We start from the raw sequence: 12,888 nt of genomic DNA on the forward strand, positions 1-12,888 counted from the left end.
GAGAAACCCTTGGACCTTTTGGACCTTTTTGTATTTAAAATTTATGATCAATAACAGAGAAAATGCCCATCTGATGATTGTGTATATGTGTTAAGACAAAATAAGATAATAAACCTGTGCCAAATAGCATGCTAACCTTTTGAAAACACAACAAAAATGTAACTTATGATCTTCGTTAGAAAGAGGTAAAGGCAAAATAGCTTATTCTGATCACTGATACTGCAAGTAATTACAAAACAGAAGCTAAATCAAAAAGCTATTAACTCGAAAAGCTTTGAATCCAACTAATAATAAAACCATCAACAATGAAGAGGGAGACGGATCAAAAGATCAGAGTTGCCAACCGTTGGATTTGTCAAGGGCAGAGCCTGCTGTGATGCTGCTCCGTCTCTCTTTCTCCTCTTTTTGATCTGAAATCAAAAGATGATTGAACAGCTCATCAGGATCTGGAAGCTTCTGATACACAAGCTGTAATTACTGTGAGAATGAGGGCATAAAACCTATGATTGCAGCAGCTCTGAGAGAGCTGAAAAAATAGACCCCTAACAGCTCTGAGAGAGCTGGAAAATAGACCCCAAACATTCAGATAAGAACTAACTGTGAGAAGGGAAGTGTCAGTTGGCATTTAATCTGCTTTTATGCCTGTCCACTATTTCATCAAAAGGAGACATTTACAAATCAGTCATGACAGATGAACCAGATTAACAGGCACTTTAAGGTGTACCTCTATGTGGTGTCCGGCCCATGGTGATCAAAGTTCAACGTGTCACTGTGGAGGACGTCAGGGAGGATTTTACCTGCACAGACATTAAAGAGGAGACACAAACAATCCAGTTACTTCATCTGCTTCTCAAATTATCCAACGTCAGGACCCACCTACACTTCCTTAATGAGAAAGTTCAACCCAGATTTCCAAACATTTTTACCACTGGAATGTATTCAATAGAAATTGTTGCAGTTTGGATCTTAGATGGAACAAAACTTGACTGAACGAAGAGTGCAGAAAAAATAAACATGTTTAAAAACTGAATCATTGCAGCCTGTGTGCCTGGAAAAAGAAACCTGCAATTCTACAATGTACAGAGGAGGAAACATTAACAAAGGAGACATAAATACAGATATATTCTATTATATCCTGTTTAGCTGTTATAACATGTAAATCTTGGTTGTTTTCTAGAAATCAGGAAATTGACACATTACCATATGAAAACAGGGATAAAGGGATAATTCGGTGTTTTGAGGTTGGATTGCTGAGGGTACTTGGCAACAGTAGTGGCATTTGCCTTCAGTGATTTCAGTGTGAATTTCCCCTTCAAATAGGATGTGCTAGGAGAGGCTAGGCTATACAAAATAACAGATGAGTACAATCTGTGTAATTTAGCAAGTTTTATGGGAAAAAAGATCCAAAATACATTTCTGATCAAGAATAACAGCTTATAGACGTCTGTAGCCTGCATCATTCCCCATTCAGAGTTCCCTGCTTTACTGAATGCCGCTGTTTTACCAGCCTTCTTTAACTTTTTGAAAATAAATTGGAGAAACCGACCCCTACTAGAAAAGATGAATGGAAATTTGTCATCCAAGTAAGTTAATGGCTGTTCCTTCACTCTTATAATGGCTGATAACTAGACAAGCCACATTTGGTACAATACAATTACCTTATGAAAACAATGTCAGCTGTTGAAGTGTAAAACTGAGCTGAAATAACTAGTTTGAGCTCGGTTTGGTGGTGTTTTCTCTGCTGAAGCTTGCAGAACCAAACAGCTGTTCAGATACGCTAGGGCGGAAGAACACATAGTCGGTAGCTAAAGCTTGCTTTGCAAAACACTGCCAAACACAGAGGCTTTCGGTTTGTAAAATAAAACTCTTCAAACATGCTCAATATGGTGTAAAATTGAGACAGCATTGGTTATTAGCCCATTTCTACCTTAAAGCCACTAAATTACGTGGAGTAGCTGTCTGTCTGGGTGCTGTATCAATGTTAATTTCATCCACAAATACCCGTTTGTTAGCTACCTTTTTTTCTGTGAGAAAGACAAGACTAAGACCAGCTGAAAATAGATCTTCGGTGAATGAAACTATGACAAAGTAAGTTTACTTCTTGTCAAGTACACTAAAATGAGACTAAACTGTCATTCAGTTTTTGCTGGCTATAACTCCACTGTGGTGGGCTAAAAATTTAAAGGGTATAAATGGTTAAAATGTGACTAAAAGTAATAAACATTAGAATCTTAAGACTAAGACTGAGAACGAAATTAAAAATGGGTGCCAAAATTAACACTGCACTTTAGCCAAGCATCTACAAGTGTGCCATGTTTGAAGGGCAATGCTCAATGAAATCACTAGAGACTAATGGCACTACAACGGACAAGGAGCCTACCTCATGCATTCTAACATAAAAAATACAGAAACAGCCCTTTAACAAGCAAATTAAAACACATGGATTTAGGTCCTCTTAGGCCTTCCGTACATTATGGATTTTTTTGCCACACTTTCTTTTTCCTGGAACAAATTTGTGACCCGCTGAAAACAGCCTGCAACCCATTTATTGAAAACCACTGAGCAAAAGTCTTCAATAGAGACCAGAAAGCAAAAACCAACTACAAACTTAATGCCTGGACAGTGAGGAAATTAGTATTTACTAAACATCCTCATGAAAAATGAGAGATTACAAACTTACATGCAAAATTCATGACACTTTTTTCCAGTGAGACAGAAATGGATAACATCTCTCTCACTCTGTTAAACTGTTTCCTGTTAAATGGAGAATGGATTTTAAAACACTTGACTGTTTGTGAAGCACTGAGTGGTTTACACTTATTATTTATGATGCAGTCCTCTCACATTGTCTCGGACATGTCTGCCAAATGTTCCAAGAGTCAAAAATAAACACAGAGAGGTGTTGATGGCCAAGAAGTTAGTTTGAGTGTCCTGTGGACAGAGGCTGTAGTCCTAGAACTGGGCAGACGGGCAAAATTTTCAGTCATAACCAAATGGCTTTTTAATGAAAATGGGGCAGTTTAGACTGTAAGGACATATGGAGACATATTCTTCAAAATGAAAGCACATCATAGATTTTTCACTACATGATCTTTTTCTAGGCTCACATCCGTGACCCATTGAAAATGACTCCGCGACACACTTTTGGGTCCAGACCCAGTAATAGAGGATGCAGGATATAGACTGTGCAGAGGTTAATTTTGAATCAGAAAATACTACATCTAATTGTAAAAATATTCTTTTTATTTTCCAAGGGTGCCAGCTGAGATGGTTTGGGCATCTGATGCCTCCTGGGAGCCTCCCTTTGGAGGTCTACTGAGCAACCCAGCCCCGGATAAGCGAAAGAAAATGGATGGATTTGTTTATTTGAAGATTTCAGAGATTTCTGACTGTAGAAGGAGCATATGGGCTTCAGCACAGTGCTACAGAGGGGGAGGAAGGTTTCAAACAATCAATCAATCAATCAATCAATCAATTACTTTTCACCAGGCCTATAGCCAGCCGAGTGGAGGGAGGGGGTTGTTCTTTTTTCAACTGACCTTTTCTCAGTTTCTCCCCTTATTTTTTCAAAATGTAAATTGAACTTCATAGGTTGCATTAAGAGCACAACACAAATGAGTGGAAACAGGGTTACTGTTAGGGTCTACCATTGCTGCGGGCAGGAGGGGACAGTCAAATAAATCAAGACAGTCTAGCTGCAGACCAGAGATCTCAGACAGCTCTCATGTGAGAGGCTGTTTCTGTCAGAATAGCAGTGCTATAATTTGCCAGTACAAAGTATTTCCAGTTTTTGTGTTTTGTGTTTTTTTTTAAATGCTCTTCATTCATAAACGTCTGGCAGTTGCGTTCCTGAAATGACCACAATGCAAAGCAACAGACAAAGCCAACTAAATATAACCCAGGGTAAATTATGAGCAGACCTGTTTTAGAAGTACAGTAGATACTTAAATGATGGCTTTCTTTAGCTTTGTTGGCTTGAGGTAAAGCATTATGTAGCTATGCTAGCTACGAAGTTAACATTGCTACATAAGCCAATGTAGCTAAGTTAGCTCTAGTAACATGACATGGCAAACGTAGCTCAGGCTAATAGACCTACACAAGCTACGTAGATAATGTAGCTATGCAGCATACATAGCTAATTTCAGATTCATAGTTTTGTTAGTATAGATATTGATGTGCTTTGTGAGCTTTAGCTACGTTAGCCACGTAGCTTTGTTATCTATGTAGCATACACAGCTAACAGAGCTACTTAAGGTACGTTTGTTATAATGTTTCCACGGAGAATGAGCTTTCTTCCTGTAACCAGACTGTCTTTATTAATAGTTTTGTAATTTGGTTTTGAAGATCAGGTTTTTTAAACTTTTGGTATCCTTACCTTGACTTTAACTCCTAATCTTCTTACCTAAGTTACCAAAGTTTCAGCGCGTTTCTGTTCTGACAGATGCAGCGTCTTACAGTAATGGTCATCAAGGTCATCTGAAATCTGTTTGCAGACCCATTTTTTAACAATCCCTGCAGGAGTGGATAACAGTGTTCATTTTAAGCTTTTTTTAAATTTTTGTCTGTCTTTATTTAGTTTTAGTCACATTTTAGTCATTTCTATCTTTTATAGTTTTAGTCTAATCTTATTTGATGAAAACTCAAAACATTTCAGTCTAGTTTTAGTCCATAAAAACTCATTTAAGTTTTAGTCCAAGCATTTATTCTTGCCTGAATCTGGTACCAAATCATGGTAGTGTGTTCTATGAACCCTGCCAAACCTGGGGTCCCTGCTTTCTGAGCTAAGAGGCAGAATAGCTACAGATGCATGATAGATTTACCCACAGTGGAGAAATATCATGAATTCTGAATGTCAGACAAAAACTAAATCACATTTTAGTCTAGTTTTAGTCAACTTGTAGAAGTTTTAGTCATCGAAGATCTATTTTTAGTTAGTCTTAGGCTTTCTCATGAACAAAAAGGCTGTTGACAAACATTTTAGTCATAACTTTAGTTGACAAAATTAACGCTGGTGGATGATAAACGCTGTGGGAGCAGGTAACATTAGATAATGGTCAGAAAGCCCATGGGAACAGACAAAGTGGGATTAAGAAAACAGTCCAGCGCAGAGCTTAACTGTATAGTTTATTGCATGCAGCTGCGCCACAAATTGTGTCACATGTGCAATAGTTGATGGAGGAAGACAATTTTCAAGCTTTTAACAAGAAGAAAGTTTCTGTTTGGTTTAATTTTTCTGAGTTATCAGCATTGCTGGACTATAAATGTTTACTGAAGATGCAGGGTAAGAACTAGAAGTAAAATAGTTACCACACTGTTTATGCTGAAAGTCCAGCCCAGGTGTCCAGGTTTAGAAAAACTCTGAGCATTATCCCGCTCCCTGATAAATCCAATCATAGTGATGACTCCAAATGAAGAGGTTAATTATCCAAGATCATTGCAATCCAAAATGTAAAGGTTAACCTCTCCCCAGAAGCCAGACAATGCCTCCCTTCCTTGTGTCTAAAGATATGAGCATCTGCACTGTATTGTGGCTGCACCCCCCCTGCCCCACCCCACCCCAGAAGACCCCTCTGTGTCTGCAGCGAATCCCATTGAGTCAGAAGAAGCCATAAAGATTCCTGGCTGCCATAAAAAGCCATTAAGACGTGTGGATGTGGGACGTCTGCAGGCCGACATGAAAAGGATTCCAGCTCTGCTCCTCGCTCACATCCAGACTGGCTCACTGTTTGCTCTGGTCTGTCTGCCTCGCTGAGAGGGTCACACAAAAACCCGTCAGACCAGGAAACACTTACTTTACAGCCTCCCTTTCCACCATGCAGCCACTTATGTGGGATTAGAGTAACCTTAGTCCTTAAAACACACTAAAAAATGTAAGGAATGATGATGAATAAAGAAAAAGGCTTCGGCTGACGTAGGTCTGTGGGTGCAGCGTAAAACTCCACTAAATTATTTGTTTGTACAGCCAATTACAGCTGATACAGGCTGATGAATATATAGGCTGATTTTTGTACCCAAAATATTGGTTGTAAATGTCTGCAGAAATGTTCACATTGCTAATGAACTTTTAAAGCAAATATCTGCCTGTAAAATTGTGCACAGTGTAATGAAAAATGATAAACTTTAGATGAACTTTTCAGTGCGCAAGCTTTGATACCAAATAATATAAATCTTGAACCCTTGAAAATGTGACATTATGTAAATGTGTGGAGCAAGCATCAAACAGGAGACTGACCACTAAATTTACAGGTCTGGACACTTACATGCTTTAGTTTTCTTCCTAAGGTCTTAAAATTGTTAAAGCTCAGACATTGCTCAAACTTCGATGAAAACTTTAAAGTGATGTACTACTGCAACAGAAACAGTACAAAAATTATCATTGTTTTATTTTTAGAATATTGTTTTATTGTTTATGCTGTCCTATTCCAACTTTAAATACTTGGACCCCGTGGACACCCTGCAGAAGCAAAGGCGTCTTACACTAGAGTGATGCTGTTCCTCTTTGGAAACGGATAAAAAAAACAAAAAAAAAAAAAACATTTTCTTCCGAAACGGGTGACTCAAAACTTCAGTTTTACAGTAATTTTTCATGTGTTGGACTTTTTGTTTAAATTCAAGGCAAGAGAGCTAGACAGATATTCCAAACATCTGTCCCAATATTACTGAGTACACCCCAACTCATTGTTGAAAAAATGGCTACTTTTTTAAGAGCCACAATCCAAACCTGGGGGGCAGGGGGTCTGATTGGTACCAAATAAAACTTTCAGTCATTTTTCTTTTAATTATAGTAAATTAATGTAATTATTTGGGTTCAAAAGCTAGTTTAAACCATTATTTTTTACCACCATTGTCTACTCCACCAGATGAAGGTTTTGTTCATTTTACAAAAAAATGTATTATTCTCAGTAAATTTTATTCTACTTATCTGTTAAAATACCAGCTAAACTATATGTGATAGTTAATTATTTATCTTTTAAAAAATAGTTGAATATGGCTCATATATTAAAGATAACATTAAAAATCATAAAACTCTGAGATATAATACCTAAAATGGGTGAAAAATAAAAAAGTGAAAATCTTGTATTTTATCACTTAATATCATTACTAAATACCAAAATCATGAATGAAAATGTGGTATTCATCATGTTTAAAAAAAGAAAAGAAAAACAGATTTAGTGTGTTGGAGTTGACAAAAATGCCAGATATGATAATATGGTGAACATATGCAAAATTTAAAAATATGTTCCTTCTTACAGGAAGAATCAAAGGATAACAGTTTAGATATAAAGAAGAAATAGGAACTACAGGTGAACACCATGATTGTGAATGAAGATTGGACAAGTTCAGGTCTAGAAGGACACAAAGTAACAGCCCTACTTGGAATAAATTTGAATGGAAAATTAAGATGAGGTTTCTTCTCCTCTAATCTCACAGGAAAATCTGGGGAGTAATTTTTCCAGAGTGAAAAATATTTGACTAAAAAAAGTAAAATGTACTCTTTTTTGAGTGTAGAGTGTAGAGTAAAACTTTAACCACGCCCATTCAAGTTTTAACTCAGCTGCCATCACTCATGGACGGTCACAGCTGCAGCTCGTTAGCTGTCCCAGCTGCAGCTAATGCTTGGTAATCAGGATCTACTCACCTGGTGTTGAACTTTCAGACACCAGTGTGCTACAGCATCTTATCAGGTAACCTGGCTCCTCTATAACCTCTAAATCTTGTCATTTTTCAGTGAGGGTTTTTTTTTTTTGCCTCGTCTAACTTCTTTATGTCCTCTTCCTGCAGTGTCTCCATCTCTCTGCCAACCACCAACCAGGACACTCGCCACCATTTGCACTATTATTGTCAAATAAACTTCTTTATCCTTACTGCCTCATCTTGTGCTCTGCTCCTGGGATTTTTGTCACGCTTATCACAATAGTATCTGTAATACTTGAACACTAGTCAAATCTTTCAAAAAACAGCTCAAAACCTTTCTCTTTCAAAAAGCATTCAGCGACTAACAGACATGGGCCACTCTGCCTCTAGATGCCACTCTCTAGGACTTTGAATTTAGCAGACCTCTGTTGTTTTTAAACTGTTTTTATTTCTGCTTTGTACTGTTCTTTCTTTGATTTGATTTTAATCCTGCTTTTCTTCTATTTAAGGCTTTTACTCTTATGCACCTATCTGCAGCACTTTGAGTTTTTTTTCTAAATGTGAAGTGCGTTATAAATAAAATTCATTATCTATCATTAACACTATGTCTAATATTTATATATAAATAAAAAAAATATTGTTGTTCCTCCATTTAAAGGTAGAAAGGCAGAAAAATGATCTTAAGAGAAAAACGTGGCTCTATATAAAGAGGAACATCAGTCTAATTATTGTAAGATACAGCTCTACATAAGTGTTACCCAGTTCTGTATGGAGAAGAAATAGTTCCATAATGACTGGAGAACATTTCTTTAAGGATTGAAAAACAGCTCTGAATGAACTAAATATAACACTGTAATGAGTCAAAAATAGCTTTATAATGAATAAAATATGTTCTGTATTGAGTACAATTGCTGTAGAGTTCTTAGTGTGTTAATTATGGAGTACATAATCATTATTTAGAGTAAAAAAACATTCTGGAGCAAAAATAACTCTGAAATCACTAATCTGCAAGTAGAGTAAATTTTACTCCAAACACACTGGGACCAAGTGTTATATTTTTCAGAGTAAAATTTACTCAGGTGAATTTACTGTGCACTTTTAACTTTGGTAACACGGCCAATCAATGCTGGAGGGGGTGTGGCCTGGTAGGATACCACACCCACATCTTCTGGGATTCTCTTGAATTACTTAATTTCTCTCAAAACATTAAAAGAAATGTAAAAATGTTTAAAAATAGAATTGCCTTTGATCCATAATAATTTATATTAGGAATCCCACCAAAAAGTAAAGATGGTGTGTACATGTGTAAGAGGCTGATAATATGGTAATCTATATCTGTGTTCACTGAGAAGCCCTGTGGATGTCAGAGCATTTGGTATTTTTTTACATAAATATTAGTTCACAATTTGTTACTTAATTCCCCCCATGTTTTCTGTCTTGTTCTCTGTATATTCCATTGTCCAGTTAAAATGATCATTATGCTCTCCACTGATGGATGACGTACACCACCCCTTTTTAAACTTGATTAAAGTGCATGAACGTTGTATGAACTCTGGCTCATGGACTGCCTACAAAGATGTATGCTTGTGTTATTAAACATTTGACTGTACTGTAACATATTACCTGCTGAGACAGAAAAAAAAGTTTAAAATAGCTAGTTGAGACGGCAGCCTACACAAGTATCGACTTCAAATTATTGTAGTAAAACAAAAGTGCAAAGTCAAGCTCAGAAAATGTTTTGTCCCTTTTCTAAGAATCAGTGATATCTATCTTGCATTTTCTCTCTAGTGCACATCAGATGGAAATAAACAGAAAAAAAATAAAGGTTGACAATTAAATTTGACATTCAAATCCTACTGAATACGTGTGGGAAATGTGTGATGTGATTTGAAATGGATCATTTCTGAGGTCAACATTTCTTTTTCAAGGTTTCTAAGGAAGACTTAAAATAGCTACAAGTTGGCTCAAGAGCCACACAGTGAGTATAAATGAAAATAAAAATAGATCCTTCTTTTTCAACAGATCTCAGCTCCACTTTATATGCTACATTAACAGCTCAACTATATGACTAGTGTAAGTGCATTCATTTACCTGCACATTTCTTTGGGATTGGAAGGTAAAGATTGATTTGTTTAATAGGCTGGAGCAAAGGAGCAACCTTGAAATTCAGACTGAGGACCTTCACACCCAGCCTCCTGCTGTGTTTCCTCTCTTTGGACTGAGGACAGTAAAAGGATCACATTTCTGCTGGAGGCTGCAGGGTGTGAGCCGCTGCAGGGCGTCACCTCAGGGTGGTCACTTACAGGTTTCATATCCAGCACAACTCTCACCACAGGAGCAAATATTTGTGAATTTATTCGTTTACTTCCTTAGCATTAAGATGAAAGTGCAGCACCATGCATCTTGTACATAATGATGTAACTGTAGTTTAGTAAGATATCTTTCATTTGCATGAATCAGGTTCATTTGTGAGAGCCTGGATGAGTTTAAAGAACATTTAATTTGCAGAAAAGTCTGTGACGCATTTTCATTTGCTTTATGGTCACATTTAGTGGGCGGGACAGTGATCAGTAGACAGGCTAAATGCCGCTAATGTTACGCTATATCAAACAGGCATGAGACTACAAGGGTGCAGGACTAAACCAAACGTTATCTTAGTGTTTTTCTTTCCTACATGAAGCCAGTAAACAGAAGGCAAAGGGAAATCTGCAGAGTTCAATGTCTGAACCTACGAGCTGTCCGCCCGCCTGCACAGCATAACACAGTATAAACACACTGCTGTCTGTCACTGCAGGACGAGCAGCAGGAGGAAAACTACACGCCTTCATCACAAACCGGGAAACAAACAGAGTCAGAAGCCGTTCGTGAGAGAAATAATGAGACGTGAGCCGTACTCACCGAGTGAACGGCGTATTTTGATGGGAGATTCCTTACTTTCTGTCAGATGCAAGCCGCCATGTTCGCTGCAGCTCCGCGCATGTCCACCACGCAGTGCTGTAATTCATATTTTTCCACTGGAGATTCAAAAGAAAGAGACAGGCTGAGGGGGGAAATAATTAATATGTCGTTTCATTAAGAAAGATAATGTCACATGTTAGGTTTGAATAATAAACTACATATAGCGAGGGAACGAATTTTTCAAACGTTTTTTAACAGGTTTCCTGCAGCAGAAAATGAGGAGAGTGACTGAGAGGAGAATAAAACAGCTGTTCGTTAGGAGAATTCAGCTCTGTGAGGCTGGTTATAAAGGAAAAAACGACATTTTGAAAATTGTAACTTGAATATACAGTTTTAAAAACACAATGAAATAGCAAAATACCGGAAAAATAATAATTAAATAATGTTAGATTTATTTTGAATATCGGGAAAAGTGCTAAAAATGTCATTTTTTATTAAATAATGATAATAGCAGCCCACTTGAGTTCTGCATGCACAGTTTAGTTAGTATGTTAGTGCCATGGGTGATGCTAGTAATTAAATTTTTCAAATTACTGTCATTGAGGGATTTTTTCTTTCTTTGTGTTTGTGGGAGTACAATACTCTTGTACTCTTTCCATCTCTGTTGACTACATAGTAGCACATACTGGGAGAATGATTCCACGTCACATCCTAAAACAGCTGTTGTACACAGCAAAACTGGAAAGATGACAATCATTTCAAAGGTGATTTCAACTTCATTCTTAGTGAAATAGTCTTAGGTCTTGGAGTTATTTGACAGTGTTGATTCAGCTGCTCTGTAGAGAGCTGGTGAATAAGAATGAGGTGAATGGTGAATGAGATTCTTCCACTCTGTAGAGAGTTGATTGATCTAAGATCCTCTCACTGCAATTTCAAATCCTGAGGGGATGTGTGGACGGAGGTCCCATCACGCCCTTGGCCAATGTGTTTAGAATTTGGTGATCGCTGCTGGGGTTCTTTTGCTTATGTTTCTGGTGGATTGTTGTTGTTATTGTTGTCTTATTTGCACCAAGACTGGAGTTATCAACTGAGTTAGAGTCCTGGCCTGTGACTTAAGGTGTTTCTAAAGCAGTGATTCCCAATCTATTGTCCGGGAGCCCGCCCCTACTCATATCTAAGAAAAGCTGAGCCCCCCCAAGACCCACATGAATTAAAAAGTGATCAGTTGCTATTGAAAATCAACATAAATGTTAATTGTTTCATAGACAAACCCCAAAGAAAATAGGTTTATATATATATATATATATATATATATATATATATATATATATATATATATATATATGTTCAATATACCAAAAGACATTTTATAAACTATTTCAGTAAAGTTTTGCCATGGTCGTACTGTAGTTGATATATGCTCATCTAATCTTGACAACCTTAGAACAGACAAAGCCTCGCGCCCACCCAGGGATCTCTGCCGCCCCCCTTAGGGGGTCCCGGACCCCAGGTTGGGAACCAATGTTCTTAAGGACACATAGAGCTTCAGTATGCATTGCCTTGTAGTGGAGGAGATAACCACAACAGTTGTTTACTTTGTGATATGAGCATGAAATTTGGTACGGTTATAGCCAAAGGCATTCCAAAGAAAACTGGATATGGAGGCATCCTGAAGTTTCAACATGGTGCTCATGGCAGCCATTTTTTCAAAATGGTCACCAATGATAACCGTTTTCTCATCAATTTTCTTATCAGGGATGATAAGAAAATAAATAAAGGTAAAACTCAGCATGGGGTTCAGTGTCAGCTAATACATTAGCCATTAACATCATTATTTCTGTAGTCAGTATCAATCTACTCCTTTTAGTGATAGTTTAGTGCGTAGTTTAGTTTCCTAAATGCTATCTAATGTTACTCCTAGTTGATACTGTGCATATTTAGATGTAGTTAGATAGCCACACCTGAATTGACAGGATGTGCCAGCACGGGAGAGCGGAGCCTCAGGGCTTTACATGACTTCCTGTAGTTACTTGGATGGTGTACAGATCACACAGGAAGTAAATGGTACTGGATGAACTAGATGTAGGTCAGTTTTTACATCTGAACCTAGTTGTATCCTGTACCTGAATGTGTGTTTCTGCGGTAAGGTGGTAAAAGGATAACCCCTTGGCCTTTACTGTTAGACAATGTCGATAAAATTGTCGAAGAACTTTAAACTTGTGCATCTTGATGGTCAAAGACCATCAGATTCTTGGACAGCTAAGACTGACTGGAAGCTCTGTATTATATGCTAAGAAGACAAGGCAGAGGCATTGAAACTGACAACACAGAACACTGATCTGAAACTCAATTCAA

The 12,888-nt window shown here is 37.5% G+C and overlaps 1 protein-coding gene and 1 long non-coding RNA gene across 5 annotated transcripts in view; one reads left to right on the forward strand and one right to left on the reverse strand.

Moving 5' to 3' along the window:
• scml2 (Scm polycomb group protein like 2) overlaps nt 1-10,619 on the reverse strand; it is a 42,367-nt gene extending 31,748 nt beyond the window's left edge. For 3 of the 4 annotated variants that reach the window (XM_041793079.1, XM_041793070.1, XM_041793050.1), the window contains exons 1-3: nt 10,534-10,619; nt 725-797; nt 345-410 (exon numbers count right to left, since the gene is read on the reverse strand). In XM_041793079.1, the coding sequence (XP_041649013.1) occupies nt 345-410; nt 725-746 (88 nt within the window). In that variant the 5' untranslated portion in view covers nt 747-797; nt 10,534-10,619. The remainder of the gene's footprint in view (nt 1-344; nt 411-724; nt 798-10,533) is intronic. The other variant, XM_041793061.1, reaches the window with a different exon arrangement.
• On the forward strand, nt 7,610-7,865 carry LOC121513368. Its single transcript, XR_005992199.1, has 2 exons — nt 7,610-7,685; nt 7,783-7,865. It is a non-coding gene; the product is annotated as an uncharacterized LOC121513368 (long non-coding RNA).
• Nucleotides 10,620-12,888: the final 2,269 nt, after the last annotated feature.

This window comes from Cheilinus undulatus, linkage group 1, assembly GCF_018320785.1.
Source record: "Cheilinus undulatus linkage group 1, ASM1832078v1, whole genome shotgun sequence".
Taxonomy (NCBI): Eukaryota; Metazoa; Chordata; class Actinopteri; order Labriformes; family Labridae; genus Cheilinus; species Cheilinus undulatus.